Below are 27,630 nucleotides of genomic sequence, written 5' to 3'. Positions count from 1 at the left end.
CTGACCCAACAAATCACAAGCAACAATAATAATTCAACATAAACTCATTCAAACTCAACAATAATCAATCAAACCACCATTCACCACTACAAAAATAATCACTTTTAGCGGCCATTTATTTTGCTTTTAGCGGCAATAAAAATAGCCACTAATACATTTACCGGCAATTAGACATTAGCCGTCTTATGCTTCGCCGCTAAAAGGTTTTAGCGGCAATTGTAACATTTGCCGGTAAAAACCTTTTTAATGGCCGCAAAAAGTATATAAGTTTTAGCGGACATTTTTTTGGAAATTTATATGGCCACTAAAAGTAATTCTAATATTGCAATGTTATTCACTTTTAGTGACAATTACTATTGCCGCCAAAACCCATTTTACCGGCAATTTATATGGCCACTAAAAATAATTCTAAAATTATGTTATTCACTTTTAGTTGCCATTACTATTGCCGCTAAAATCTTAAAATTTTTTTAATTATACTCACTCTTTTAGAAATAACAACCTCTCCTTTTTCTAAAATTTCAAATTTTTACCAACAATTATTATTATTGTACATAATATAAATGTACTAAAATTAATTATTACAAAATAAAATATTTTATTAAATTCAAAATATTTATACAAAACTTTCTCTTGAAAAGTAATAAAACATAATACAAATTTAAACAACTAAATACTACAAGAAAAAAAGGATTTAAGAGTAAATCTACATTATATACACAAATTGCTGAGGCATGTAGGAATTGGAAGTCTTAGCCACAATCTCTTCATTCCCTTTGCAGGGTTTGTCAGAACCAACTCAGCCCCGAAAGCCAACAGAGTGATTCTCCTTTCGAGACTCATTGAAGCAGGCATTGTAATTTTGACCTTGTAACCCTTGGCTACGGCCATGAAAGCTAATCCGATGCTAGTATTTCTACTTGTTGGTTCAATCAGAACGCTCTTCAGCAAAATATGACAAGAGCCACATGCAGATAAGAAATAAATCAGATCATACATCTAAATAACCAATACTATCTTCCATCAATCCACATCCTAGCTAGTTCTGCATCTCAGTTTTAACAAAAAGTAATAAACAGTAACACCATTCAATCAAAGCTAAAATCACTTCCAAGCTTGAGCAAATATCTTTATGTTATGGAAGCTTTTCACAGAACATGTATTTGAATTTGGGCTTACGTATATAGTTTGTTCCCTCATGATAACTGTATACGTCAAAATTAAAGTGATGGCAGTGGAAAAAAGAAAGTAATAAAATAATGCTCAGAAAAACTTTAGCAATCCCTTCTCCCTGCCCGACCCTTATTCATTGCACTCCCTGTAGCCAGATAAACCTATACAAGTTAGCTATAAGAACTTGCTTTTTACAACCTAAAATTGTTGAAAAATGAGTGTATATTATTATAAAAACTATGCAGATTAAAATATATGTGTAAATAAAGGACTACTTAGTGTTTGAAAACTTTAATTTATACATATAAAAAATTTAAAGAATCCTAGAAAATATATAAAGCATACAACTAATAATATATGCCTTCATTACCATTATTATTGGACCAAGTAAAGCTTAAGGGACGATATCAGCTTGTGAGAAAGCTAGAATTTGAAGAAAAGGATGTCACAGCCTTAACTCCTACGGCAAATTGGTAAGAGATTAGACACTCTCTTCTCTGCGGAGAAAAAAGAGGTTTTAATGATCTTGTTTCAACATGTCAATACGCATGTTTCAAAGCAGTAAAATGAAAAGCACTTGTTTTTCTTTTAATAGCAAGTGCTCAAATTTCAGAATAAATTGAATAAAAAGAGAACAAACATACAAATACGAATTCCATCCCCAATCTTTTCCAGCTGATGATGAGTACCTTACTCTGTTCAGGAGTTAACAATTAATCAATCATGCACTTCTACTCCAATAAAAAAATGAAAGGCAAATAGGTGCTTATTATGTAAACAGTGTATAGATTATTAGATCCCCCCATCTCCCCCAAAAACAACTCCTTAGTTTGTCTTGATCATTTTCATACTGATCCAAATGACATGTCAAATTAGGTAAATATGTTGTCTCCTCTCTTTTTTTCTTCACCCCTTTGTACACAGACAAGGCAGCCTATCCTTATCCAGCAAAATTAACTTCCCCCATATGGGTTTCCTTTTGAAACAAAAAACCTGATGCTTGAAATTCAAAAGATAAATACTGAGAGAAAAGGTCAACTATAATAAGACAAGAGGGGAAGATACCTATGGAACCAAGGGCAATGCCAATGATAAGCAAGGCAACGGTGATATAAGGGACTCTGGTGCAGGCTATAATAAACTATTTTAATGATTAAATTTTCAATTTAAGGATAAAAAAAGAAAAAGAGGAAAAGGAATATCCTCCAATAATTAAATGAAGCAACAATATCAAGATTTGACAATAGTAGAGTAGATTCAATGAGCTCCATAGCACGTGATTTTGTAGTCTCAATCTGGTAATATCCCACAGCATACCAATAGCAAATCAATTAAGAGGGAAAAAAATTGTCATGATCAAAAAAATTATGAACTTAAAACATACCAATTACCAAAGAAGAAGTTTGTCTCCTCCAAGAAAGGCTCTCGGTTTCCATATCCATTGCAAAATCATTTACACTATTGACAATACCATTCACTGCAGCTAAGTCCTGCTTGGCATATCGGCAATCTTGTGTCACAAGTTAGCGCGTGGTACGAATTCCTCTGTGAGACGTTGTTGCCTCTGAAGAATCACTTTAGTTCCAGGCGTATCAACAATTGTCATCTGTTTTCAAAAAGAATGTAAAAGAATTACTCAGAGCACATACAATTGGATAGAATATATTATGTAAGTCTATAATATAAAAATTGTGATATTCGTACAGGACAAGGAAGAAACAGAACAGAATCAAGAAATTAACCGACTTACTTCTTTCTCATTAGTAGTTGGAACAACTCCCTCTTTCAGGTATCTTTCCCCAAGAAGTGCATTAATCACCGTTGATTTACCGGAGTTGAATTCACCCTAAAATATATGAGAGAAAAGGTACAATACCAGGTCAAATAACTAATAGCATTCTATAGGATTTGATTTCTATGTCTATCTGAAAAATCCATATAAAAGCTAGAAGAAACACGTCACTCAGCTAACCAAAAGCATTTTGCATTGTTCTATTTATAGTCAAAGCTCCAAATCAAATAAAGCAAAGCAAACGTGTTTGAAGTTTGCATAACTATTTTATTTCAAGTTTTGTTCATTTTAACTTCAATTACATAATAAACTAGTTAGCTATAGTAATAATAAACTTTCCTATTCAATTCAATCCTATATGCTACCTTTATATCTCTTACCTATTATTAGGATAAGAAACAATGATTTTCTTTTAAGAATTAAAATAAAAGTACAAAAGAATTATTACACACAGCAGTAGAGGATTAATTGAACATATAAATTAGGAATATATGTAACACCTTATTCTTTCTCGTAATAAGCTTTTACATTTTCATGACTCAAACTATATTACAAGACAAATATTAAGTTTACAAGAAAATGAATAAGAATTTCATGATTACACAAACCCTAAAATTGAAACTTAACATACACTAAGATAGAGACTCAAAGGAATAAGCATAAAGGTTTACCTTGATTTCCTTAGATGGATGAAGCATTTCGTCGAACAGGTCGGATGCATAAAGACACAAATGCAAAATTTCAACCAAAATACAATCTCAATAGACAATTTTTGGGCCAACAATTTTGACTCCTCCTTCTTCTCCAAGACTGAACCGAGCTCCTGCTTTGCAGCCTCCAACTGCTTCATGGCGCGGCCAAGCTCCGCTTCTAGCTGTCGTTGGTTTGACACCAGCTCAATGAAGGTAGTTTTGTGCTTCCTGAGATCAGAGGAGTGTTCCTGAACTTCAAGCTTAACAGATTCTCTCAATTCTTCTGCTTCCCTTTCAGCCTTTGCAAGATTTTCCTCCAACTTCTTCCTCTTCTGCTCCCCTTCTTGAATCACTTTGTCCCTGGACTCCAGCAAATCCTCTATTTCCTTCAATTTCTGGCTCATTTCAGAGATAACCTCATCCTTTTTCTTTTCAAATACTCTCAGCTCATTCATCAGAGCCCCAATGTGCTGCCGAAGTTTCCGTCTTTCATGCAACCAACTCTGCTCCTGTGTATCAAAGATCCCCACAACTTTCTCATTGGCCTTTGCATCCTCATGCCTCATCTTCTTGAGATTCTCAATCTTTCTCTCAGCATTCCTGAGCTTGAAGACCTATATTCTTCTCCATCCGGAACCCCTTTCTGAACCTTCCACACAATCAACCCAAGCAGCTGTGCACTCCCTTGGAGTATGCTGTCATGGATTTCACTCCATTTTTCAACCTCAACATGTGGTTTTATGAGTGCTTGGAGTGCAAAAAACGCACAAGAAACACCAAAATACATAGTATACATAATATCAGTGTCACTCTTCTTGTCATACCCAAATCTATTATCCAAGACAGAGAATCCCTTATCTTCTACCATTACTATAATGGGGTTTTGGTTCTCCTTTGCCTCTCTGCAATTGTGAAAAGAAAAAAACCAATAAGAAAATAACTATAATTAATGAAACTGAGTCCTACATTACAATAAACTCACATGATTTTTGGCCATAGATAGATCCCAATTGATTCAATAATGATAGACATATTTGACAGTATAATAATTGAGTTTAAAACAGCAGATGCCTAATGAAAATGATGGGAGACATTAGTATGTGTCTAAAGTAATAGTTTCCTTAACACAGGATTTAAGAATGATCTTACTTACATATTTTCTCCCCTTCTGAAACTGCAACTAGGCCTGGAAAAAGTACTTGACTGGATCAGTTAAGTCCACAAGTCACACCAAACAGCAAAACTCATGTATATTTCATCTGGACTTTGCATGATACAATTAATGGTGTACTTTTTTGGAGGGTTAAATTGACTCTGATCATCAATCTTGACTTAATAAGAAGGGAAAGGTGTCACATGTTGTCACTTCACTCTTCTTTAAATCCTCATTATTCTGTTTTCCACTTTCATTTACAAAAATAATTATAATTATTTATATTAATTAAAATTTCAAGCTCAGGCACAGGGGTGTTATAAGTCATAGCAATATTAGGGACTACAACATATATAATGCAAGGAGACTGCAAAAAGAATTAAGTGGGACTGTGTAAATGGACCCAAAAACTATCTATTCTTCACTTTTTATCAAGGTCATAATTTTTTTTACCATTGACAGAGACGGCTACATACAATAAGATAGCATTAGCCAAGAGCTTGGAGAACATCTAAAAAACAGAGCAAGAATGAAATTCAAAACTGATAACAAAAAAACAGCAACCAATAGAGGAGGAGATTATAGATTAACAGAATACACGAAACAAGGCTGGAATTTTTCCACTACCAAAGTGAATATCCCCTACCTTAATATGTTCTTTTGCCTGAAGGACTACCTCCTTGTGTTGAGTTAAAAAATTAACTAAATTAATTAGTGATGAAAAATATTATTTTTGGGCAAAATAAATAATTAGTGTTGATTAATTATAAATTTTATATTACTAATTATTTATAGTTACAGGCCAAATTAAATCTTATAGCCCAAATGGAATGAAAAGCAAATGGCAAGGATGGTGGGGTGAAAGCAAAAAATTAGAAGTCCAAGAAAAAGCAAAGAAAGAAGCCAGATGGGCCAAACGGGTTGCTTAATAAAAACCCGATCCAAGCCCGTGTCCATCCCACAAAGCTTCTCATACAAGATTGAATCCTTCATTCCCTCTCACTTGCTTTTACCAAAGCAAAGTTCTTCTCTTCCCTGTCCCAGTCAAATCACTGAACTTTCAAAAAGTGAGAAAGAGAAAAAGAAAGCTTCTTCCATAAGCTTATCACCAAAGAAGCAAGAGAGAGAAGGATTAAGCTTGAAACACAGAAGTCAAATCAGAAAACCCAAACCAAATCAAGCTTATGTTAAAGGTAACCCATTTCCTCTTGCATGTATCAGATCTACTTCTCTTCTTCCCAACACTCTGCCATTCCAAAAATGGGTAAGAAGAAAAAGTTGATTTCTGCTCTAATCTGCTGTGTATCCACGGTCACAAGTGTATCTTCGGGACCAAGTTGGTTTTTAATGGCTGAGATAGGGTTTTACCATTGAAAACATCTGTTTATGATGTCAAATGTCTTCGGTCAAGCAAAAAGGAGACAGCTTGGAAATCCCTAATTTGGGATAAATAAAGAAAGTTATCTCTGTTCACCACTGCTGTACATCAATGATCAAGATTGTTTCTTGGAGACCAAGAAGTATCTCAAGGGTTCAGATCTGGGTTCACCATTGAAAATAGTTTTCTTTGCTTCCCTGAGGCTTTTGGTCAAGCAAGAAAAAGTCATACTCAAATTTCTAATTTGGAAATTAACTGGAAAAGTGACGTGGTAAGCTGGAAGCACACAGCTCAAAAAGTTGACTTAGGGAGAGCAGCCCAGTAACATGCAAGGAGATAAAAGAAGACTTTCTGCTCATTCAGAAGCAAGGAGAGAAAACCAGAGTGTGAGAATAGTGTTCTGAAGAGAAGTTCCTCTACTTGGATAATGCTTTCTTTCAAAGAAGCATTCGGCCAATACTGAAGAACTGTATCTGAGGTTTGCGAATCTGGTTTTGCACATAGCAAAGAGGCTGCTGATAAAGTCAATCTCCTTCATATTTTACTGATTGTAATGTACTTTTCTAAGTTTATCTTTCTGTAATTTCTAGTGAGAAAAGGCATTGTGAGAAAGCTCAAGTAAAAGCCATGAGTGGAAAAAGGCTGAGTGAAATACTTGAGAGAAAAGCCTAGAGTTATTTTCAGATTTCTTTAGGTATGTTTATGTCTTGTATCTTGTACCTGTGAGGTATCCCTTTCTTATTTGGGTTAGCACTAAGAGTGAATAGTTAGGTATTAGCATAGCCAATGTCAAGTTAGGTTAGAACTTGAATGTGAAAGGATTGGGTCAATCCTGTGGAATTGGTGTATGTAATACTGTTAACTATAGTAAAATTCTTCCATAGTTGTGGAGGAGACTGGACATAGGTTGCATAGCACAAGGCAACGGAACCAGGATACATGCTGGTGTTAGCTTTTCTTTTCTCTGCTGTGTTCTGTTTTCTGATATTCATGAGACAAAAATAAATTGTCTCATAAATTTTCGCTGCTGAGTACAAACTGAATCAAAATTGAAAGTTTGTTTAAAAGGGGTCATAACAGCAACTTAAAAGGAAGGCATAGATTCAACCCCCCTTCTCTAAACCTACCACAACCTTCAATTGGTATCAGGAGCTAAGGTTTCAAAAATCAAGCTTAACCGCTTAGAGCAAAGATCCAATGGTGAACAACCTGGGCACAACCACAGTTGCCTACACCCTCACTGAAGGCCAGTCAAACAACCGGCCACCTTTCTTCAACGGGAAGAACCATTCCTACTGGAAAGAAAGGATAAGGATTTTCATCCAATCTATTGACTATAACATATGGAAGATTGTCGTGAGCGGTCCCAAGATCCCAACAAAAACAAGTGCTGATGGAGTGGTGACTCCAAAAGAAGAAGCTGAATGGAATGAAGATGATAAGAAGAAGATAGAGCTGAATGCTAAAGCAATCAACCTTCTTCACTGTGCTATCAGTTTTGAAGAGTACCGGAAGGTGTCTACATGCAAGACAGCCAAAGAAATCTGGGAAAAACTTCAGGTTACACACGAAGGCACTAAACAAGTCAAAGAAACGAGGATTGATATGCTGCGAAAAGAGTACGAGATGTTTAGCATGAAGGATGGAGAAAGCATTGATGAAGCGTTTGAGAGATTCTCAATCATAATCAACAACCTTGATGCTATGGGTACAAACTATGCAGAACAAACCTTGGTGAGAAAACTCCTTAGAAGCCTCACAAAAGAATAGAAAAACATTGCCACTGTCCTAACCGAGAGTAACAACATAAGTCCCATAACCTATGATGAGCTGAGAGGAAAACTCCTTGCCTATGAAGCCACACACACAAACACAAACTCAAAGAAAAAGGGAATAGCCCTCAAGTCACAAATAGAACCGAAAGAGAGTGAGTCTAGTGATGGTATTTTAGATGACAAGCTTTTGTTTTTTGCTAGGAGATTTAGAAGGATGATGAAGAACAAGGACAAATACAAGGGTTCAAGTTCAAAGGAGCACAAGATTGACTTGAGCAAAGTGACGTGTCATCATTGCAAGGAGGCTGGATATTTCAAGCTAAACTGTCCAAAGTTCAAAAAGGAGGACAAAGGTAAGAAAGAAAGGAAGAGAGTGCTCATGGCAGCTTGGGAGGATCTTGAGAATGACTCAACTGAAGAAGAAGAATCTGAAGGAGATGATAAAGACTGCTTCATGGCTGGAAACAACAACCTTGATGAGGTAAATTATTATGATTTGACCATTGAGGACTTGCAAGCTATTATTGATGATCTCACTTCAAACACATCAAAACTGCTTGATAAGTACAATAAATGCAGATCTGAAAGAGATGTGTTAAGAACTGAAAATGATTTTCTAAAAGAAAAAGTGAAGGAAACTGAATGTGCTTTGGACATTATTGAGGAAAATAGATTTCTAAAATCTGAACTTGAAAAATTAAAAGGAAAGCACATTGTGGATCCTTCTCATGAGTTAATTGCTGAAAATGAAAGATTAAATGATATGATTAAAAGATTGAATGGTGACTTAGTAAAATTTGCTCAAGGTTCTAGTAACTTGGACAAATTACTTGCAAGTCAAAGACCTTTGTTTGAAAAATCTGGTTTAGGCTACATAGCCAAGGAAGATGTAGTTTCTAATATTTCCTCTATAAAATTTGTGGCTTCTTCATCAAATACCAAAATCATACCAAACAAATCTGGTATTGAAAATGCTCCAACATTTGAAGAAAAATTTGATGAAGTATACACAAGTGAAACTGAGCCTTCACCAAGAACTGAACCGAGTTCAAACCGGCCAGGTTTGGGTTACATTTCGAAAAATGAGAATGCTTTCAAGAAAACACCATTTTACAACAAAACCTCATATTCAAAAGGTAAAAATGTTCAAAGAAATTCTGGTGAAAATGCTCTTGCAAAGAGGAATAACTTTAATAAAAATCAGTTTGTCAAAAGAAATGCATCTCCTTCAAAAACCAGAAAATTTCAACACTTTAATCATTTCAAGCAATATAACTCACCTCAGTTTCAGCAACGCACATCAGAAAATCATTGTGTTAATTGCAAGAAATTTGGTCACTCATATGCACAATGCTTCATTGAAAAGAGAGTTGTAGGAAACAAAGTCTATAATGTTGTTTGTGATTTCAATGCACTTGGGCAACCAAGATGGATTAACTTCAAAGGACCCAAATTAGTTTGGATACCTAAGGCTACTTGAAACTCTTCATGCAGATTTGCCTAGCATCCAAGAACAAAAAGGACATGTGGTACATAGATAGTGCATGTATCAGATCTACTTCTCTTCTTCCCAACACTCTGCCATTCCAAAAATGGGTAAGAAGAAAAAGTTGATTTCTGCTCTAATCTGCTGTGTATCCACGGTCACAAGTGTATCTTCGGGACCAAGTTGGTTTTTAATGGCTGAGATAGGGTTTTACCATTGAAAACATCTGTTTATGATGTCAAATGTCTTCGGTCAAGCAAAAAGGAGACAACTTGGAAATCCCTAATTTGGGATAAATAAAGAAAGTAATCTCTGTTCACCACTGCTGTATATCAATGATCAAGATTGTTTCTTGGAGACCAAGAAGTATCTCAAGGGTTCAGATCTGGGTTCACCATTGAAAATAGTTTTCTTTGCTTCCCTGAGGCTTTTGGTCAAGCAAGAAAAAGTCATACTCAAATTTCTAATTTGGAAATTAACTGGAAAAGTGACGTGGTAAGCTGAAAGCACACAGCTCAAAAAGTTGACCTAGGGAGAGCAGCCCAGTAACATGCAAGGAGATAAAAGAAGACTTTCTGCTCATTCAGAAGCAAGGAGAGAAAACCAGAGTGTGAGAATAGTGTTCTGAAGAGAAGTTCCTCTACTTGGATAATGCTTTCTTTCAAAGAAGCATTCGGCCAATACTGAAGAACTGTATCTGAGGTTTGCGAATCTGGTTTTGCACATAGCAAAGAGGCTGCTGATAAAGTCAATCTCCTTCATATTTTACTGATTGTAATGTACTTTTTTAAGTTTATCTTTCTGTAATTTCTAGTGAGAAAAGGCATTGTGAGAAAGCTCAAGTAAAAGCCATGAGTGGAAAAAGGCTGAGTGAAATACTTGAGAGAAAAGCCTAGAGTTATTTTCAGATTTCTTTAGGTATGTTTATGTCTTGTATCTTGTACCTGTGAGGTATCCCTTTCTTATTTGGGTTAGCACTAAGAGTGAATAGTTAGGTATTAGCATAGCCAATGTCAAGTTAGGTTAGAACTTGAATGTGAAAGGATTGGGTCAATCCTGTGGAATTGGTGTATGTAATACTGTTAACTATAGTGAAATTCTTCCATAGTTGTGGAGGAGACTGGACATAGGTTGCATAGCACAAGGCAACGGAACCAGGATACATGCTGGTGTTAGCTTTTCTTTTCTCTGCTGTGTTCTATTTTCTGATATTCATGAGACAAAAATAAATTGTCTCATAAATTTTCACTACTGAGTACAAACTGAATCAAAATTGAAAGTTTGTTTAAAAGGGGTCATAACAGCAACTTAAAAGGAAGGCATAGATTCAACCCCCCTTCTCTAAACCTACCACAACCTTCACCTTGTATGCTTCAGGTGCCATGGTTGACATCTTTAAAGGAGGACCGAAATGGGGAGTATGCAAATTCACTGAGCCTAAAGCCAGCCTCACACTAGTAAATCCAAATTTCAAATTAATTTCTCCTGGAGCATACAAATCGGCGCATGATGATATGCAAGAATGGATTAGTTAGCATGAATCACATAAACCCTAGAAAATGAGAATTTCTCAAATAAGGAACCACAATTGAATAAGAAATGGATGAAAAGGTTACTGAGGTGCGAACTGAAACTAGAGATCATAATGTATGACAGAGGCGGCGATAGAAACCACCACACGAGGCTTCAAGCCATCGACAGAGACTGTGACATGAACTAGCGACAACCAACGCAGATTGAGGATGAGGTGGTAGCCAATAATGTTACTTGAGTCGTTCGGTGTAGAACTTGGTGTGAGGAAGAGGAGGAGATGGCGGCGACGGCAAAGTGAAGAGGTTGCGATAGCAAAGTGAGGTGATGGAGGCACTGATACAGTAAAGAGGGATGAAATGTGAGAAATGAGAAAATGGCCTCAACGGAGAAAGTGATATTCTTTATAATTAAAATAATTAAAAAAGGATTGAAAGAAGAAGAACTACAGGCAAAGTTAATAATTAGTTAGTGACCATTCATGTAATTGACGTTACAAATGAAGTATTAAAGGCAATTATTTATTTGCCGGGAAAAAAAGTCATTTAACAAGAGAAATTATGGCTATATTAATATGGCCGCTAAATATTTGTCGGTAAAGATTAAATTTTTATGTGCACTTATCAAATTTACATTTAATTATTATAAAATAACCAAACTCTTCCTTTGTACGAAAACAAAATAACAAAAACTTCGAAAAAGTTTTCTGACCGAGCAGTTGAAGAAGAAAACGTCAGAAATCGTCTATGACTCTTAGAACTCCATTGACCGAACTCAAGGGAAAGGGGAGCTACGTCATCGTCAACTTCCACCAAACAAAAATGACACCAACACATAATGGAGGAAGATACCAATAATTTTATTGCATTAGATTTTTTATTGAAGTTACGAATATCAAAAAATCAAGCTCGAAATATTTGGTGAGGGCCACGATTCCATGAAAGCTCACACTCTCTCTCCCGTCTTTCTTTTTTCTTCTTGTCCGTGACAAGAATGAATGAATGGAAAGGAATATGCGATTGTTATGATTAATAACAATTTGTAGTGTAAACCTTATTAGGTGTCATAACTAATCAATGAAAGAAAGAATATATATATATATATATATATATATATATATATATATATATATATATATATATATATATATATATATATAAAAGCCAATTTCTTTTCCTTTGCTTTCAAATGGGTTCGTTGGAAACTATTCCATTATATATAATAATAATAATAATAATAATAATAATAATAATAATAATAATGAATAAAATTAATTTAATTTTACCTATCAAAATAGTTTCTAATAAATAATTTAAACTAATAGAATAAGTTATAATTAAATTAAACTTCAATAATTATAAAATTTTATTTAATTATTTTTGTTAAAAATAGTTTTCGTAAAAATAAAATTTCAATATAATATAATAACTCATAAATAACTAATTATTTAATTTTTAAAACTTCGGGGTGTTACATAACTCATCTCTGTTAGCCTTAGAGCCTAAATTCTAGGTAGCAATCTCAAACAGCAATTTAAAAAAGTCTAGAAAGCACGAGAACCCTTAAAAATGAAGAAGAATCATTTTTCAGCAAAACAGGCTCCATGCGTACACACACCTCAATTTTTGATTATCACGCGTACGTGACCCCAGGTCGCGTACGCGGGGTGCTGGACAGAAACCATCACTTGCGTATGGTGCAGGAGGCCACGTACGCATCCTTGCGTTTTGGTCCATCTCGCGTACACATTGCATAGAGCGTGTACGCATGAGGGCCTACCAGAGACGCACGCCCGCCTATAGGGTGCCCGTGCACGCATGCTATCCCAGATTTGCAAAATTCTGTAAAGTTGCAGAAATTAGTTTTAAACACCAAACTTAAACGTTCATAACTTCCTCTACAAAATTCCATTTTTCTCAAACTTTATTTCAATTTAAAGATCTTTAAATGAACTTTAATTTAAGACAAACTTCAACCAATTTCGAAAACTGAGTCTCAAGTTATAATCCACCAAAATTCACTAATATTTGATTTTCACCAAAAGTTAGCTAGGTTCTCAAACTTTCAAAACTCACAATCAAACCAAATAATATACTTTACCTTTCCATCACAATTCAATCAATTCAACATCTACTTTAAATTAAGTCATCCACCATAACTCAACAATTCCACAATTTCTACATCAAGATTCCAATATCAACAAATTTAACACAATCTCACTACTCATAAGCATCACTTCATGATTACCATAATCCAGCTTCAACATCAACAATTCTTATCACAAGTCATCAAAATCATCACAAGCATCAAATATCATAATCTATTATCAACAATTCAAACCTATCCAATGGTCCACTAGCCTAAGGGTCTAGAAATATTACATATTATATAGAGAAAACCAAAATCATACGTTGGCCAATTCTCAATGTGCTCAACACACCAAATTTGAGCCCAAACAAGCTTTCAACCAAAATCAAGCCACCAATTCCAATCCAAATGCTTCCAATTATCCAAGACAACAACAAGCACGAATGCTCAAACTAACATCATATATTTCATAAAAAAATAAAACCTAATATTCACAATATACCAAACTACATGGGTTTTTGAGAAACTTTACCTTATCCACTGAAATTTGGGATAGAACCCAATAATTCCTCACTAATGGTTAGTACCTAAACAACCAAAACACAAAATTTCACTCAAAATCAAAACCTAAAATTCGAATTTTACAAGGGCAGAAAATTGGGCAGGGATTCTCGAGATTTTTACCACATTGGTTAGATAAAACTAACGGGCTTGGCAAGAGTTTTGCGTAGCCGTAAACGGCACGCGAATAGGAGCTCCGTAACTTAAGTTATGGCCAATTGAAGAGAGGAGTGAATAGTGTTTCTCCTCCTTCCTTTCTTTCAATTTCCAGCTGCTAGGTTTAGTGTGTGTGAGTTATGAGCAGAATTGGGTTCATTAATGGGTTTATATATGTTGGGCTTGGGCTCAATTTGGGCCAGTCCAACCCGTTAGCATTTTTGGCCCATTTGACCCTATTTTGGGTAAAACCTTTAGATTTAGCGCCCAATTTTCAACTTTAAGTAATTTTCTAAGTTTTTTGACTGTTTTTACTGCTCTCACACAATACTGGACAGATTTAAGCCGATACTGCCGGCCACTTTTCTGGTACGCGTTTTGGCGCAATTTTTCACAAAAAATTATATTTTCCAACTCAAAAAAATATACTGAGTCCAAAAATCATATTTAAATTTTCTAATTAACATTCTAAAGTTTTGGATCCTATTTTGGGCAATTAATTTATTTAATTAAGTGGTTAATTAAATGCGGTTATTGTATTCTCCCCACCAAATAAGAGATTTTGTCGTCAAAATTTAGTGATTACCTGAGAATAGCTCGGGATAATCCTTCCGCATCTCGGACTCCAATTCCCAAGTATGCTCTTCCACTCCCGCTCTTCTCCAAGCAACTTTGATCAATTAAACTTCTTTTCCTCACAGTTTCTTCACACTAGTGTCGTCAATCCGCAATGGTGTTACATGAAATGTCAAGTTCTCCGACTCGGGATCTAACACATGAGCCGCATCGGACGTGTACTTACGGAGTTGGGACACGTGAAATACGTCATGAAAGTTAGACAAATATGGCTGCAAAGCTACTTGATAAGCCACCGGCCTGACTTGCCTCAAGACCTCAAAAGGCCCAATGTACCTCGAATTCAACTTTTTAGTTTTAATCACGCTTCCAATCCCAGTTGTCGAAGTAACCCTTAGAAATATATGCTCGCCCACTTCAAATTCCAACGGTTTCCTTCTCTGATCTGCATAACTTTTCTGTCGGCTTTGTGCAGTCAAGATTCCAACTCTAATCTGTTTAATCTTCTCAGTTGTCTCGGCTACCAGATCTGTCCCTAACACACTTGCTTCACTGGCTTCATACCAACACAGAGGAGACTGCCACTTCCGTCCATACAAAGCCTCATACGGAGCCATTCCGATACTCGTATAAAAGCTGTTGTTGTACGCAAATTCCACCAATGGCATGTAATGGTCCCAACTTCCCAGTTGATCCAGCACACACGTCCTTAGCATATCGTCCAACATCTAAATAGTCTGTTATGACATTCCTTAGTGCGTGCTAAACGCATTTTTTGGAATATCATCCTCCATCACCCTTATCTGATGGTATCCGGATCTAAAATCAATTTTTGGAAACACCGTAGCTCCTTGCAACTGATTGATTAAGTCATCTATCCTCAGCAACGGATACTTGTTCTTCACAGTCACTTTGTTTAATTGCCGATAATCTACACAAAGTCGCATTCTTCCATCCTTCTTCTTCACCAATAAAACTGGCGCTCCCCACGGAGATATACTCAGTCAAATAAACCTCTTGTTCAGAAGTTCTTTTAACTGAGTCTTTAATTCCGCTAGCTCTATCAGAGCCATTCAGTACGGCAGACTCGACACTGGTCTGGCTCCCGGCACCAAGTCAATAGCAAACTTAATCTCTCTTTGAGGAGGGAAATTGGGAATATCTTTCGGGAACACTTCAGAAAAGTCTCTAACTACCCAGAATTTGATCTCATCTCTGCTCATCACATAACGTATTCGCAACCAACAATATATAACCCTGACACTCTTCTCCACTACAGTTCACTAGCACAGAGTTCAGGTAATAACCCTCAGCTACCACTGCTCCACCTTCCCCTTCCGGCAAAAACCGAATTAATCGCTCAAAGAAATCCAACATTACCCGATTCTTTGATAACGAATCAAACCCCAAAATCATCTCTAACCCAACCATTGGCAAACAAATTAAATCATGAACAAATTCTCTATTCTCACACTTGAAAGATACTTTCCTACAATCTAACTTTGTCACAACCGCCTGATATATGGTATGCACATGCAAATCGAAAGCTAATTCTGACATTTTCAACCTTAGTTCCTCAACCTTATCAAATGCAATGAAAGAATACGAAGCTCCAGTATCATACAATACAACCAACATTTTATCACCAAATAAACAGTTACCTCTCATAAAAGGATCTGTCTTAGCAGCATCATTGGCGTTCACAGCAAATACTCTTTCTTGATGTTGATTTTGACCCACATTCGGGTTCTTCCCACGAGTACAATCCCTCGCCAAGTGACAAGGCAATCCGCAATTGAAGCAACCACCTATACCTAACTTGCATGAGTCATTCGGATGAAAATGTTCACAATGATCACAAGTTAAATCCGGAGACGTCTTCTTCCGGTTGAATTATCTCGACTTCCTCCTCTTGTTGCAATTCTTGCTTTAACTCATTCTCTTCTTCACCTTGAAGCTCCAAATTCTCCTTCTCATTGTGCTCTTGAATTAATCCTCCATATTTAACAATGGGATGTCTTGGATAGTTGAGCACAATGATGCCAACTGGCTCACCACTTTGGTTAAGTTAGCCACGAATTCCCCTTGATTTTGACAATGAGCTAGAAATTCTTGTTGTTCTTGCATTAAGGGTTGGAGAACTTCAATGCATGAAGGCGGTGGTGGAAGAAAGGATTCATTGTTTGGAGAAAAGGTGTCAAAGTTAGAAGATGGTTCATATTTGTGAGAGTCTTTAAGTGGTGTATATGAAATTTGTTGTTCTTAGAAGTATAGTTGTTGGAATGGTGGTGGCTCTAGATATGGTTCATATGGTTGTTGGTATGGTGAATGTGGATTAGGATCATATGGAGGTGAATGGTGGTATGAGACTTGTGAGTAAGGTTGTTGAAAGCCATGTTGAGGGAAGGGGTCATATGCATATGGTGATTGTAGTTGACAACCACAATGAGGGTCACCACATCCATTAGGTTGGTATACATTAGGAGCTGGATTGTACCCGTAAGAAACCGGAGGAGGTTGTTGCCAAGAAGATTGTCCATAGGATTCGGGCTCCTCCCACCTTTGATTTCCAAATCCTTAATGCAAAACCCTCATTGAAGCTTCCATTCCCTACAACATAATTGCAACTAAACTTATAGACAAAGGGATGAGAATTCATAGTAAAAGAAAACACAAAAACAAAACTATTAAGAAATAAGCAAACAAAGTCCTAAAACTAGCAAACACTAACAAAGAAGCAAAAGCAACTATTCATAATATTAACATATATACAATAACCAACAATAAGCACACAATGCAATTCTCCGGCAACGGTGCCAAAAACTCAATGGGAGGGAAATCGTCGGTCTAGAATTTCTTCTCAATAAAAAATCACTTCGTTGCAAGTATAGTTCCAAACCAACAAACAACCCTCAATCAAAGTTTAATTTTGGTTGCCACAAGTTTAACCCAATAAAAATAACCGAGAGTATTACTCCTAAGTTGTTCTCCCTAGGAATTGTAATCGAGTGCTCAATTATTGGTTATGAGGTTCACAAAGGTGGGTTGATAAAAAGCCAAGAAATTAAATGGCAAGAAATTTAAATGACAAGAAAGTAAATCAAACAACTAAAGATTACAAATACTAAAAAGGCATTCATGACAAGGATTAAAAATCAAGGTTTTCTATCTTAGTCATTAATTATAAACAATAGTTATCAAGAGCTAATCCTATTTCGTTATCTCTAACATCGGGAGAAAGTCAAATAAGCCTAGTTAATCCCAATCCATAAGTAGCATCAATGGAAACAAGATTAATTAACAACTCTAGATTACCAACATAAGTTGGTTATTAAAGACTCAAGAGCACCTAACGTCTCTTTCCAAGTTAAGAAAGCTCAAAATCTACTCTAAATCCCAACCAAGCATTTTGTCAAACATTTGGAAGGCATAAAAGAAAAGCATGGTAAAATTGCAAGAAATATAAAATCTACTACTACCAAATGCAAGAAAGTAACAACAATAACTCAAACAAGCATTAAAAGAACATAAAACATCAAATTGCATTAAAATGGAATCAAAAGTAACAAGAGTACTCATAAACTAAAAAAGGTATAAAAGGAAAATTAACATGGAGAACTAGGAGAATTAAAATGTAAGAACAAGAAATTACAAGGAAAATTAATTAAAAACAATAGTCAAAAACTAAATCTAAGAGACAATTAAACTAAAAACCCTAATTTCTAGAGAGAAGAGGGAGCTTCTCTCTCTAGAACTAACTTAAAGCATGTTTCCTACACTATTCTAATTGCTCCCTGGTGCATGAAATTATGATCTCTGGTAATGGCTCCAAACACTTGGTGCTCTAATCTCAATTCATAATTTGTCACAACTTCGATACAACTAACCAGCAAGTGCACTGGGTCGTCCAAGTAATACCTTACGTGAGTAAGGGTCGAATCCCACGGAGATTGTTGGTATGAAGCAAGCTATGATCACCTTGTAAATCTCAGTCAGGCGGATATAAAATAGTTATGTAGTTTTCGAAATGTAGTAATAAAAGAAGGATAGAAATACTTATGTAAATCATTGGTGAGAATTTCAGATAAGCGTATGGAGATGCAATCGTTCCTCAGAACCTCCGCTTTCCTTCTGTCTTCATCCAATCAGTCTTACTCCTTTCTATGGCTGGCTTTATGCAAGGGCATCACCGTTGTTAGTGGCTACATCCCCTCCTCTTGTGAAAATGGTCCAAGATGCCCTGTCACGGCACGGCTAATCATCTAAGGTTCCCGATCATGCTGGAATAGGATTCACCCTCCTTTTGCGTCTGTCACTACGCCCAGCAATCGCGAGTTTGAAGCTTGTCACAGTCATTCAATCATTGAATCCTACTCGGAATACCACAGACAAGGTTTAGACTTTCCGGATTCTCTTGAATGCCGCCATCATTCTAGCTTACACCACGAAGATTCCGATTAAGAGATCTAAGAGACACTCATTCAATCTAAGGTAGAACGGAAGTGGTTGTCAGGCACACGTTCATAGGGAATGATGATGATTGTCACGTTCATCACATTCAGGTTGAAGTACGAATGAATATCTTAGAAGCGAAATAAGATGAATTGAATAGAAAACAGAAGTACTTTGCATTAATCTTTGAGGAACAGCAGAGCTCCACACCTTAATCTATGGAGTGTAGAAACTCTACCGTTGAAAATACATAAGTGATAATGGAGTTCATTGGTCTCAGTCCCAGAGGGGAACCGGAGTAACCAAGACTGCGAATACAATGATAAAAAGTTCTATTTATACTAAACTAGTCACTAGGGTTTACAGAAGTAAGTAATTGATGCATAGATCCACTTTCGGGGCCCACTTGGTGTGTGCTTGGGCTGAGCTTGAATGTTACACGTGTAGAGGCTCTTTCTGGAGTTGAACGCCAAGTTGTAACGTATTTCTGGCCTTCAACTCTGGTTTGTGACTTGTTTCTAGCGTTTAACTCCAGATAGCAGCGTAGAACTGGCGTTTAACGCCCTTTTACGTCATCTAAACTCGGCCAAAGTATGAACTATTATACATTGCTGGAAAGCCCTGGATGTCTACTTTTCAACGCAATTAGAAGCGCACCATTTTGAGTTCTGTAGCTCCAGAAAATCTACTTTGAGTGCAGGGAGGTCAGAATCCAATAGCATCAGCAGTCCTTCTTCAACCTCTGAATCTGATTTTTGCTCAAGTCCCTCAATTTCAGCCAGAAAATACCTGAAATCACAGAAAAACACACAAACTCATAGTAAAGTCCAGAAATGTGAATTTAACATAAAAACTAATGAAAACATCCCTAAAAGTAACCAGATCCTACTAAAAACATACTAAAAACAATGCAAAAAAGCGTATAAATTATCCGCTCATCACAACACCAAACTTAAATTGTTGCTTGTCCCCAAGCAACTAAAAATCAAATAGGATAAAAAGAAGAGAATATACTATAAATTTCAAACTATCAATAAAACATAGCTTCAATCATATGAGCGGGACTTATAGCTTTTTGCCTCTTGAATAGTTTTGGCATCTCACTTTATCCATTGAGGTTCAGAATGATTGGCATCTATAGGAACTCAGAGTTCAGATAGTGTTATTGACTCTCCTAGTTCAGTATGATGATTCTTGAACACAGCTTGTTTTATGAGTCTTGGCCGTGGCCCTAAGCACTTTGTTTTCCAGTATTACCACCGGATACATAAATGCCACAGACACATAATTGGGTGAACCTTTTCAGATTGTGACTCAGCTTTGCTAAAGTCCCCAATTAGAGGTGTCCAAGGTTCTTAAGCACACTCTTCTTTTGCTTTGGACCTTGACTTTAACCGCTCAGTCTCAAGTTTTCACTTGACACCTTCACGCCACAAGCACATGGTTAGGGACAGCTTGGTTTAGCCGCTTAGACCAGGATTTTAGGCCCTCCTATCCACTGATGCTCAAAGCCTTGGGATCCTTTTTATTTGCCCTTGCCTTTTGGTTTTAAGGGTTATTGGCTTTTTGCTCTTGCCTTTTGGTTTTAAGAGCTTTTGGCTTTTTCTGCTTGCTTTTTCTAATTTTTTTTTTCGCCTATTATTATTAAATTTTTTTTTCTGCAAGCTTTGTTCTTTACTGCTTTTTCTTGCTTCAAGAATCATTTTTATGATTTTTCAGATTATCAAATAACATGTTTCCTAGTCATCATTCTTTCAAGAGCCAACATATTTAACATTCTTAAACAACAACTTCAAAAGACATATGCACTGTTCAAGCATACATTCAGAAAATAAGAAGCATTGTCACCACATCAATATAATTAAACTAAGTTCAAGGATAAATTCGAAACTCATGTACTTCTTGTTCTTTTGAATTAAAAAAGTTTTTATTTAAGAGAGGTGATGGATTCATAGGACATTCATAACTTTAAGACATAGTTACTAACTACTAATGATCACACAATAATACATAAACATAGATAAGCACATAACATAGAAAACGAAAAACAGAAGAAATAGGAACAAGGAATGAATCCACCTTAGTGATGATGGCGTTTCCTTCTTGAGGAACCAATGATGTCCTTGAGCTCTTCTATGTCTCTTCCTTGTCTTTGTTGCTCCTCCCCCATTGCTTTTTGATCTTCTCTTATTTCATGAAGGATGATGGAGTGCTCTTGATGTTCCACCCTTAATTGTCCCATGTTGGAGCTTAGTTTTCCTAGGGAGGTGTTGATTTGCTCCCAATAGTTTTGTGGAGGAAAATGCATTTGAGGCATCTCCGGGATCTCATGGTGATGAGCTTCATGCGCCTCTTGAGCTCCATGAATGGGCTCTCTTGCTTGCTCCATCTTTTTCTTAGTGATGGGCTTGTCCTCTTTAATGAGGACATCTCCCTCTATGTCAATCCCAGCCGAATTGCATAGGTGGCAGATGAGGTGAGGAAAGGCTAACCTTGCCATAGTGGAGGACTTGTCAGCCACTTTGTAGAGTTCTTGAGGTATAATCTCATGAACTTCCACCTCTTCTCCAATCATGATGCTATGGATCATGATGGCCCGGTCTATAGTAACTTCAGACCGGTTGCTAGTGGGAATGATTGAGCATTGAATAAACTCCAACCATCCTCTCGCTACAGGCTTAAGGTCCAGTCTTCTTAGTTGAACCGGTTTGCCTTTTGAGTCAATCTTCCATTGAGCTCCTTCTACACATATGTCCATGAGGACTTGGTCCAACCTTTGATCAAAGTTGACTCTCCTTGTGTAGGGGCGTGCGTTCTCTTCCATGTTTGGCAAGTTGAACGCCAACCTCACATTTTCCGGACTAAAATCTAAGTATTTCCCCCGAACCATGGTGAGATAATTCTTTGAGTTCGTGTTCTTACTTTGATCATGGTTCCTAGTGATCCATGCATTAGCATAGAACTCTTGAACCATTAGGATGCCGACTTGTTGGATGGGGTTTGTTAGAACTTCCCAACCTCTTCTTTGAATTTCATATCGGATCTCCGGATACTCATTTCTTTTGAGTTTGAAGGGGACCTCGGAGATCACCTTCTTCTTGGCCACAACATCATAGAAGTGGTCTTGATGGGCTTTGGAGATGAACCTTTCCATCTCCCATGACTCGGAGGTGGAAGCTTTTGTCTTCCCTTTCCCTTTTCTAGAGGATTCTTCGGTCTTAGGTGCCATCAATGGTAATGAAAAAACAAAAAGCTTATGCTTTTACCACACCAAACTTAGAATTTTGCTCGCCCTCGAGCAAGAGAAGAAAGAAAAGATGAAGAAGAAGAAGAAAAGATGGAGAAGAGGGGGGGGGGAGGTGTGTTTCGGCCAAGAAGAGAAGAGAGGGTTGTGTTGTGTGAAAATGAGGAAGAATGGAAGGCTTTATATAGGGAAGGGAGGGGGGGTGAAGGTTCGGCCATTTAGGGTGGGTTTGGGTGGGAAATTGATTTTGAATTTTGAAGGTAGGTGGAGTTTATGAGGTAGGTTTATGGGGAAGAGTGGATGGATGTGAGTGGTGAAGGGGTGATGGGGAAGGGAGATTGAGGTGATTGGTGAAGGGTTTTGGGGAAGAGTGTTTATGGGATTGTGTGAAAGAGGGGTGAGAAGAAGTGAGTGGAGGTAGGTGGGGATCCTGTGGGGTCCACAGATCCTGAGGTGTTCAAGGATTTACAATCTTACACCAAATTAGGCATGTAAAATTCCCTTGCACACAATTCTGGGCGTTCAGCGCCAGGTTGGTGCTTGTTCTGGGCGTTGAACGCCCATTTGTAGCCTATTTCTGGCATTGAACGCCAGAACCATGCTTGTTCTGGGCGTTCAGCGCCAGCTCTCCTCCAGGGTGCATTTCTGGCGTTCAAACGCCCAGATGCTGCCCATTTCTGGCGTTCAGCGCCAGAACCATGCTCTGTTCTGGCATTGAACGCCCAAAACATGCTTCTTACTGGCGTTTAAACGCCAGTAAGGTCTTCCTCCAGGGTGTGATTTTTCTTCTGCTGTTTTTGATTCCGTTTTCAATTTTTATATTTATTTTGTGACTCCACATGATCATGAACCTAATAAAACATGAAAAACAAAAATAAAATTAGATGATTAAACATTGGGTTGCCTCCCAACAAGCGCTTCTTTAATGTCAATAGCTTGACAGTGGGCTCTCATGGAGCCTCATAGATGTGCAGAGTTCTGTTGAGACCTCCCAACACCAAACTTAGAGTTTGGATATGGGGGTTTGACACCAAACTTAGAGTTTGGTTGTGGCCTCCCAACACCAAACTTAGAGTTTGACTGTGGGGGCTTTGTTTGACTCTGCTTTGAGAGAAGCTTTTTATGCTTCCTCTCCATGGATGCAGAGAGTGATCCTTGAGTTGTAAACACAAGGTTGTCCTCATTTAATTGAAGGATCAATTCTCCTCTATCCACATAAATCACAGCTCTTGCTGTGGCTAGGAAAGGTCTTCCTAGGATGATGGATTCATCCTCTTCCTTTCCAGTATCCAGAACTATGAAATCAGCAGGGATGTAAAGGCCTTCAACCTTTACTAACACGTCCTCTACTTGTCCATAAGCCTGTTTTCTTGAATTTTCTGCCATCTCTAATGAGATTTTAGCAGCTTGTACCCCATAGATTCCCAGTTTTTCTATTACAGAGAGGGGCATAAGGTTTATCCATGAACCAAGGTCACACAGAGCCTTAAAGATCATGGTGCCTATAGTACAAGGTATTATGAACTTTCCAGGATCCTGTCTCTTCTGAGGCAATGTCAGTTGATCCAGATCACTTAGTTCATTGGTGAACAAGGGAGGTTCATCTTCCCAAGTATCAATGCCAAATAATTTGGCATTTAGCTTCATGATTGCACCAAGAAACTTGGCAGCTTGCTCTTCAGTAACATCCTCATTCTCTTTAGAAGAGGAATACTCATCAGAACTCATGAATGGCATAAGGAGGTTCAATGGAATCTCTATGATCTCTAGATGAGCCTCAGAGTCCTTTGGTTCCTCAGAGGGAAGCTCCTTATTGATCACTGGACGTCCCAGGAGGTCTTTCTCCTTGGGATTCACGTCCTCTCCTTCCCTTACAGGTTCGGCCATGGTGCTTATGTCAATGGCCTTGCACTCTCCTTTTGGATTCTCTTCTGTATTGCTTGGGAGAGTACTAGGAGGGATTTCAGTGATCCTTTTACTCAGCTGGCCTACTTGTGCTTCCAAATTTCTAATGGAAGACCTTGTTTCATTCATGAAACTTACAGTGGCCTTGGATAGATCAGAGACTAAGTTTGCTAAATTAGAGGTATTTTGTTCAGAGTTCTCTGTCTGTTGCTGAGTGGATGATGGAAAAGGTTTATTATTGTTAAACCTGTTTCTTCCACCATTATTAAAGCCTTGTTGAGGCCTTTGATCCTTCCATGAGAGATTTGGATGATTTCTCCATGATGGATTATAGGTGTTTCCATATGGTTCACCCATGTAATTCACCTCTGCTATTGCAGGGTTCTCAGGATCATAAGCTTCTTCTTCATAAGAAGCCTTTTGAGTACTGTTGGATGCAGCTTGCATTCCATTCAGACTCTGAGAAATCATATTGACTTGCTGAGTCAATATTTTGTTCTGAGCCAATATGGCATTCAGAGTATCAACTTCAAGAACTCCCTTCTTCTGAGGTGTCCCATTACTCACAGGATTCCTCTCAAAAGTGTACATGAACTGGTTATTAGCAACCATGTCAATGAGTTCTTGAGCTTCTGCAAGCGTTTTCTTTAGGTGAATGGATCTACCTGCAGAAGTATCCAATGACATCTTTGATAGCTCAGATAAACCATCATAGAATATATCCAGGATGGTCCATTCTAAAAGCATGTCAGAAGGACACTTTTTGGTCAGCTGCTTGTATCTTTCCCAAGCTTCATAGAGGGATTCACCTTCTTTCTGTCTGAAGGTTTGAACATCAGCTCTAAGCTTGCTCAGCTTTTGAGGAGGAAAGAACTTGGCTAAAAAAGCCGTGACCAGCTTATCCCAAGAGTTCAGGCTGTCTTTGGGTTGAGAGTCCAACCATATTCTAGCTCTGTCTCTTATAGCAAAAGGGAAAAGCATGAGCCTGTAGACTTCAGGATCTACTCCATTAGTCTTAACAGTATCACAAATCTGCAAGAATTCAGTTAAGAACTGAAAAGGATCTTCAGATGGAAGTCCATGAAACTTGCAGTTCTGCTGCATCAGAGAAACTAGCTGAGGTTTCAGCTCAAAATTGTTTGCTCCAATGGTAGGAATGGAGATGCTTCTTCCATGTAAATTGGAATTAGGTGCAGTAAAGTCACCAAGCATTCTCCTTGCATTATTGTTGTTGGGTTCGGCTGCCATCTCCTTTACTTGTTCGAAATTTTCAATAAGGTTGTCTCTGGATTGTTGTAATTTAGCTTCTCTTAGTTTTCTCTTCAGAGTCCTTTCAGGTTCTGGATCAGCTTCAACAAGAATGCCTTTTTTTGTCCCTGCTCATAAGAAAGAGAAGAGAAAAAGAAAAGAAGAGGAATCCTCTATGTCACAGTAAAGAGGTTCCTTATTGTTAGTAGAAGAAGAAAAGGAATAGGGGTGAAGAAGAATGAAGAATCCAAACACAAGGGTAAGGATAGGAGCAGTGATGTGAGATGAAGAGAAGTGTTAGTAGATGAACAAATAAAAAAAAAGATGAGAAATAAAAATTTCAAAAATAATTTTTGAAAAAGAGTTAGTGATTTTCGAAAATGTTTTTTGAAAAATGTTAGTAATTTTCAAAAATTAAGATTTCAAAATTGAAATAATTAGTTAATTAAAAAGAAATTTTGAAAAAGAGGGAAGATATTTTCGAAAATTAGAGAGAGAGAGAGTTAGTTAGGTGGTTTTGAAAAAGGGAAAGATATTTTTTTGATTTTTGAATTTTTATGATGAGAGAGAAAAACAAGAAAAATGATGCAATGCATGAAAGTTATGGATCAAAACAATGAATGCATGCAAGAATGCTATGAATGTCAAGATGAACACCAAGAACACTATGAAGATCATGATGAACATCAAGAACACATTTTTGAAAAATTTTTAATGCAAAGAAAACATGCAAGACACCAAACTTAGAATTCTTTAATGCTTAGACATAAAGAATTCAGGAATGCATATGAAAAACAACAAAAGACACAAATCATGCAAATGCAAAGATCAAACAAGAAGACTTACCAAGAACAACTTGAAGATCATGAAAAACACTATGAATGCATGAATTTTCGAAAAATGCAAAATGAATATGCAATTGACACCAAACTTATAACATGACACATGACTCAAACAAGAAACATGAAAAATATTTTTGATTTTTATGATTTTATAAATTTTTTTTGTATTTTCTTTTAATTTTTTCGAAAATCATTTTGAAAAAGAAAAATAAGGATTCCAAAATTTTTAATATGAATTCCAGGAATCTTATGCTCTTTAGACTAAAGCTCCAATCAAAGGGTCAGGCATGGCTTAATAGCCAGCCAAGCTTTAGTATGAAACTCAGACATGACACGTCTAACATGCCCTACAGAGGAATTAAACATGGCTTTACAGCCAGCCAGGCTTCAACATGTTTCTTGAAACACTAGAATTCATTCTTAAAAATTCTGAAGAAAAATATATTTTTGAAAACATTTTTATTTTAATTTTTTTGAAAATATTTTTTTTTGGAAAAAAACGAAAAAGAAGAAAATATTTTTGAAAAATTTTTGAAAACTTTTTGAAAATAAAACAAAAAGAAAATTACCTAATCTGAGCAACAAGATGAACCGTCAGTTGTCCAAACTCGAACGATCCCCGGCAACAGCGCCAAAAACTTGGTGTTGTTGCCGGATCAAAAATTTGGCACTGATGTTACCGGACCAAAAGCTTGCTGAAAACTCAAACAATCCCCGGCAACGGCGCCAAAAACTTGGTGCACGAAATTGTGATATCTGGTAATGGCTCCAAACACTTGGTGCTCTAATCTCAATTCATAATTTGTCACAACTTCGATACAACTAACCAGCAAGTGCACTGGGTCGTCCAAGTAATACCTTACGTGAGTAACGGTCGAATCCCACAGAGATTGTTGGTATGAAGCAAGCTATGGTCACCTTGTAAATCTCAGTCAGGTGGATATAAAATAGTTATGTAGTTTTCGAAATGTAGTAATAAAAGAAGGATAGAAATACTTATGTAAATGATTGGTGAGAATTTCAGATAAGCGTATGGAGATGCAATCGTTCCTCTGAACCTCCGCTTTCCTGCTATCTTCATCCAATCAGTCTTACTCCTTTCTATGGCTGGCTTTATGCAAGGGCATCACCGTTGTCAGTGGCTACATCCCCTCCTCTTGTGAAAATGGTCCAAGATGCCTTGTCACGGCACGGCTAATCATCTGAGGTTCCCGATCATGCTGGAATAGGATTCACCCTCCTTTTGCATCTGTCACTACGCCCAGCAATCGTGAGTTTGAAGCTCGTCACAGTCATTCAATCATTGAATCCTACTCGGAATACCACAGACAAGGTTTAGACTTTCCGGATTCTCTTGAATGCCGCCATCATTCTAGCTTACACCACGAAGATTCCGATTAAGAGATCTAAGAGACACTCATTCAATCTAAGGTAGAACGGAAGTGGTTGTCAGGCACACGTTCATAGGGAATGATGATGATTGTCACGTTCATCACATTCAGGTTGAAGTACGAATGAATATCTTAGAAGTGAAATAAGATGAATTGAATAGAAAACAGAAGTACTTTGCATTAATCTT

At 37.1% G+C, this 27,630-nt stretch overlaps 2 protein-coding genes and 1 non-coding gene across 4 annotated transcripts; 1 reads left to right on the top strand and 2 right to left on the bottom strand.

Moving 5' to 3' along the window:
- Positions 1-2,170: 2,170 nt before the first annotated feature.
- On the bottom strand, positions 2,171-4,502 carry LOC112777331 (uncharacterized). Of its 2 annotated transcripts, none has more exons than XM_072227581.1 (4): positions 3,637-4,502; positions 2,924-3,019; positions 2,558-2,779; positions 2,171-2,468 (listed from the first exon to the last, which is right to left on the bottom strand). In XM_072227581.1, the coding sequence occupies exons 1-2, from the start codon at positions 4,221-4,223 to the stop codon at positions 2,989-2,991; spliced, it is 618 nt and encodes a 205-aa protein (XP_072083682.1). In that variant the 5' UTR covers positions 4,224-4,502; the 3' UTR covers positions 2,171-2,468; positions 2,558-2,779; positions 2,924-2,988. The 2 variants fall into 2 exon arrangements, with proteins under 2 accessions (XP_072083682.1, XP_072083681.1); XM_072227580.1 differs by having other exon boundaries at positions 2,565-2,779.
- Positions 4,503-14,479: 9,977 nt separating this feature from the next.
- LOC112778575 (uncharacterized) lies at positions 14,480-14,977 on the bottom strand. The gene has a single exon (XM_025822881.1). The coding sequence runs from the start codon at positions 14,975-14,977 to the stop codon at positions 14,480-14,482; it is 498 nt and encodes a 165-aa protein (XP_025678666.1).
- A 9,725-nt stretch (positions 14,978-24,702) lies between these two features.
- Positions 24,703-24,810, top strand: LOC112781004 (small nucleolar RNA R71). Its single transcript, XR_003191805.1, has one exon. It is a non-coding gene; the product is annotated as a small nucleolar RNA R71 (small nucleolar RNA).
- Positions 24,811-27,630: the final 2,820 nt, after the last annotated feature.

The sequence above is a fragment of the Arachis hypogaea genome, chromosome 19, assembly GCF_003086295.3.
Source record: "Arachis hypogaea cultivar Tifrunner chromosome 19, arahy.Tifrunner.gnm2.J5K5, whole genome shotgun sequence".
Classification (NCBI taxonomy): domain Eukaryota; kingdom Viridiplantae; phylum Streptophyta; class Magnoliopsida; order Fabales; family Fabaceae; genus Arachis; species Arachis hypogaea.
The sequence above is the reverse complement of the archived record's forward strand: the minus strand, read 5'-3'. Positions and strand labels throughout refer to the sequence as shown.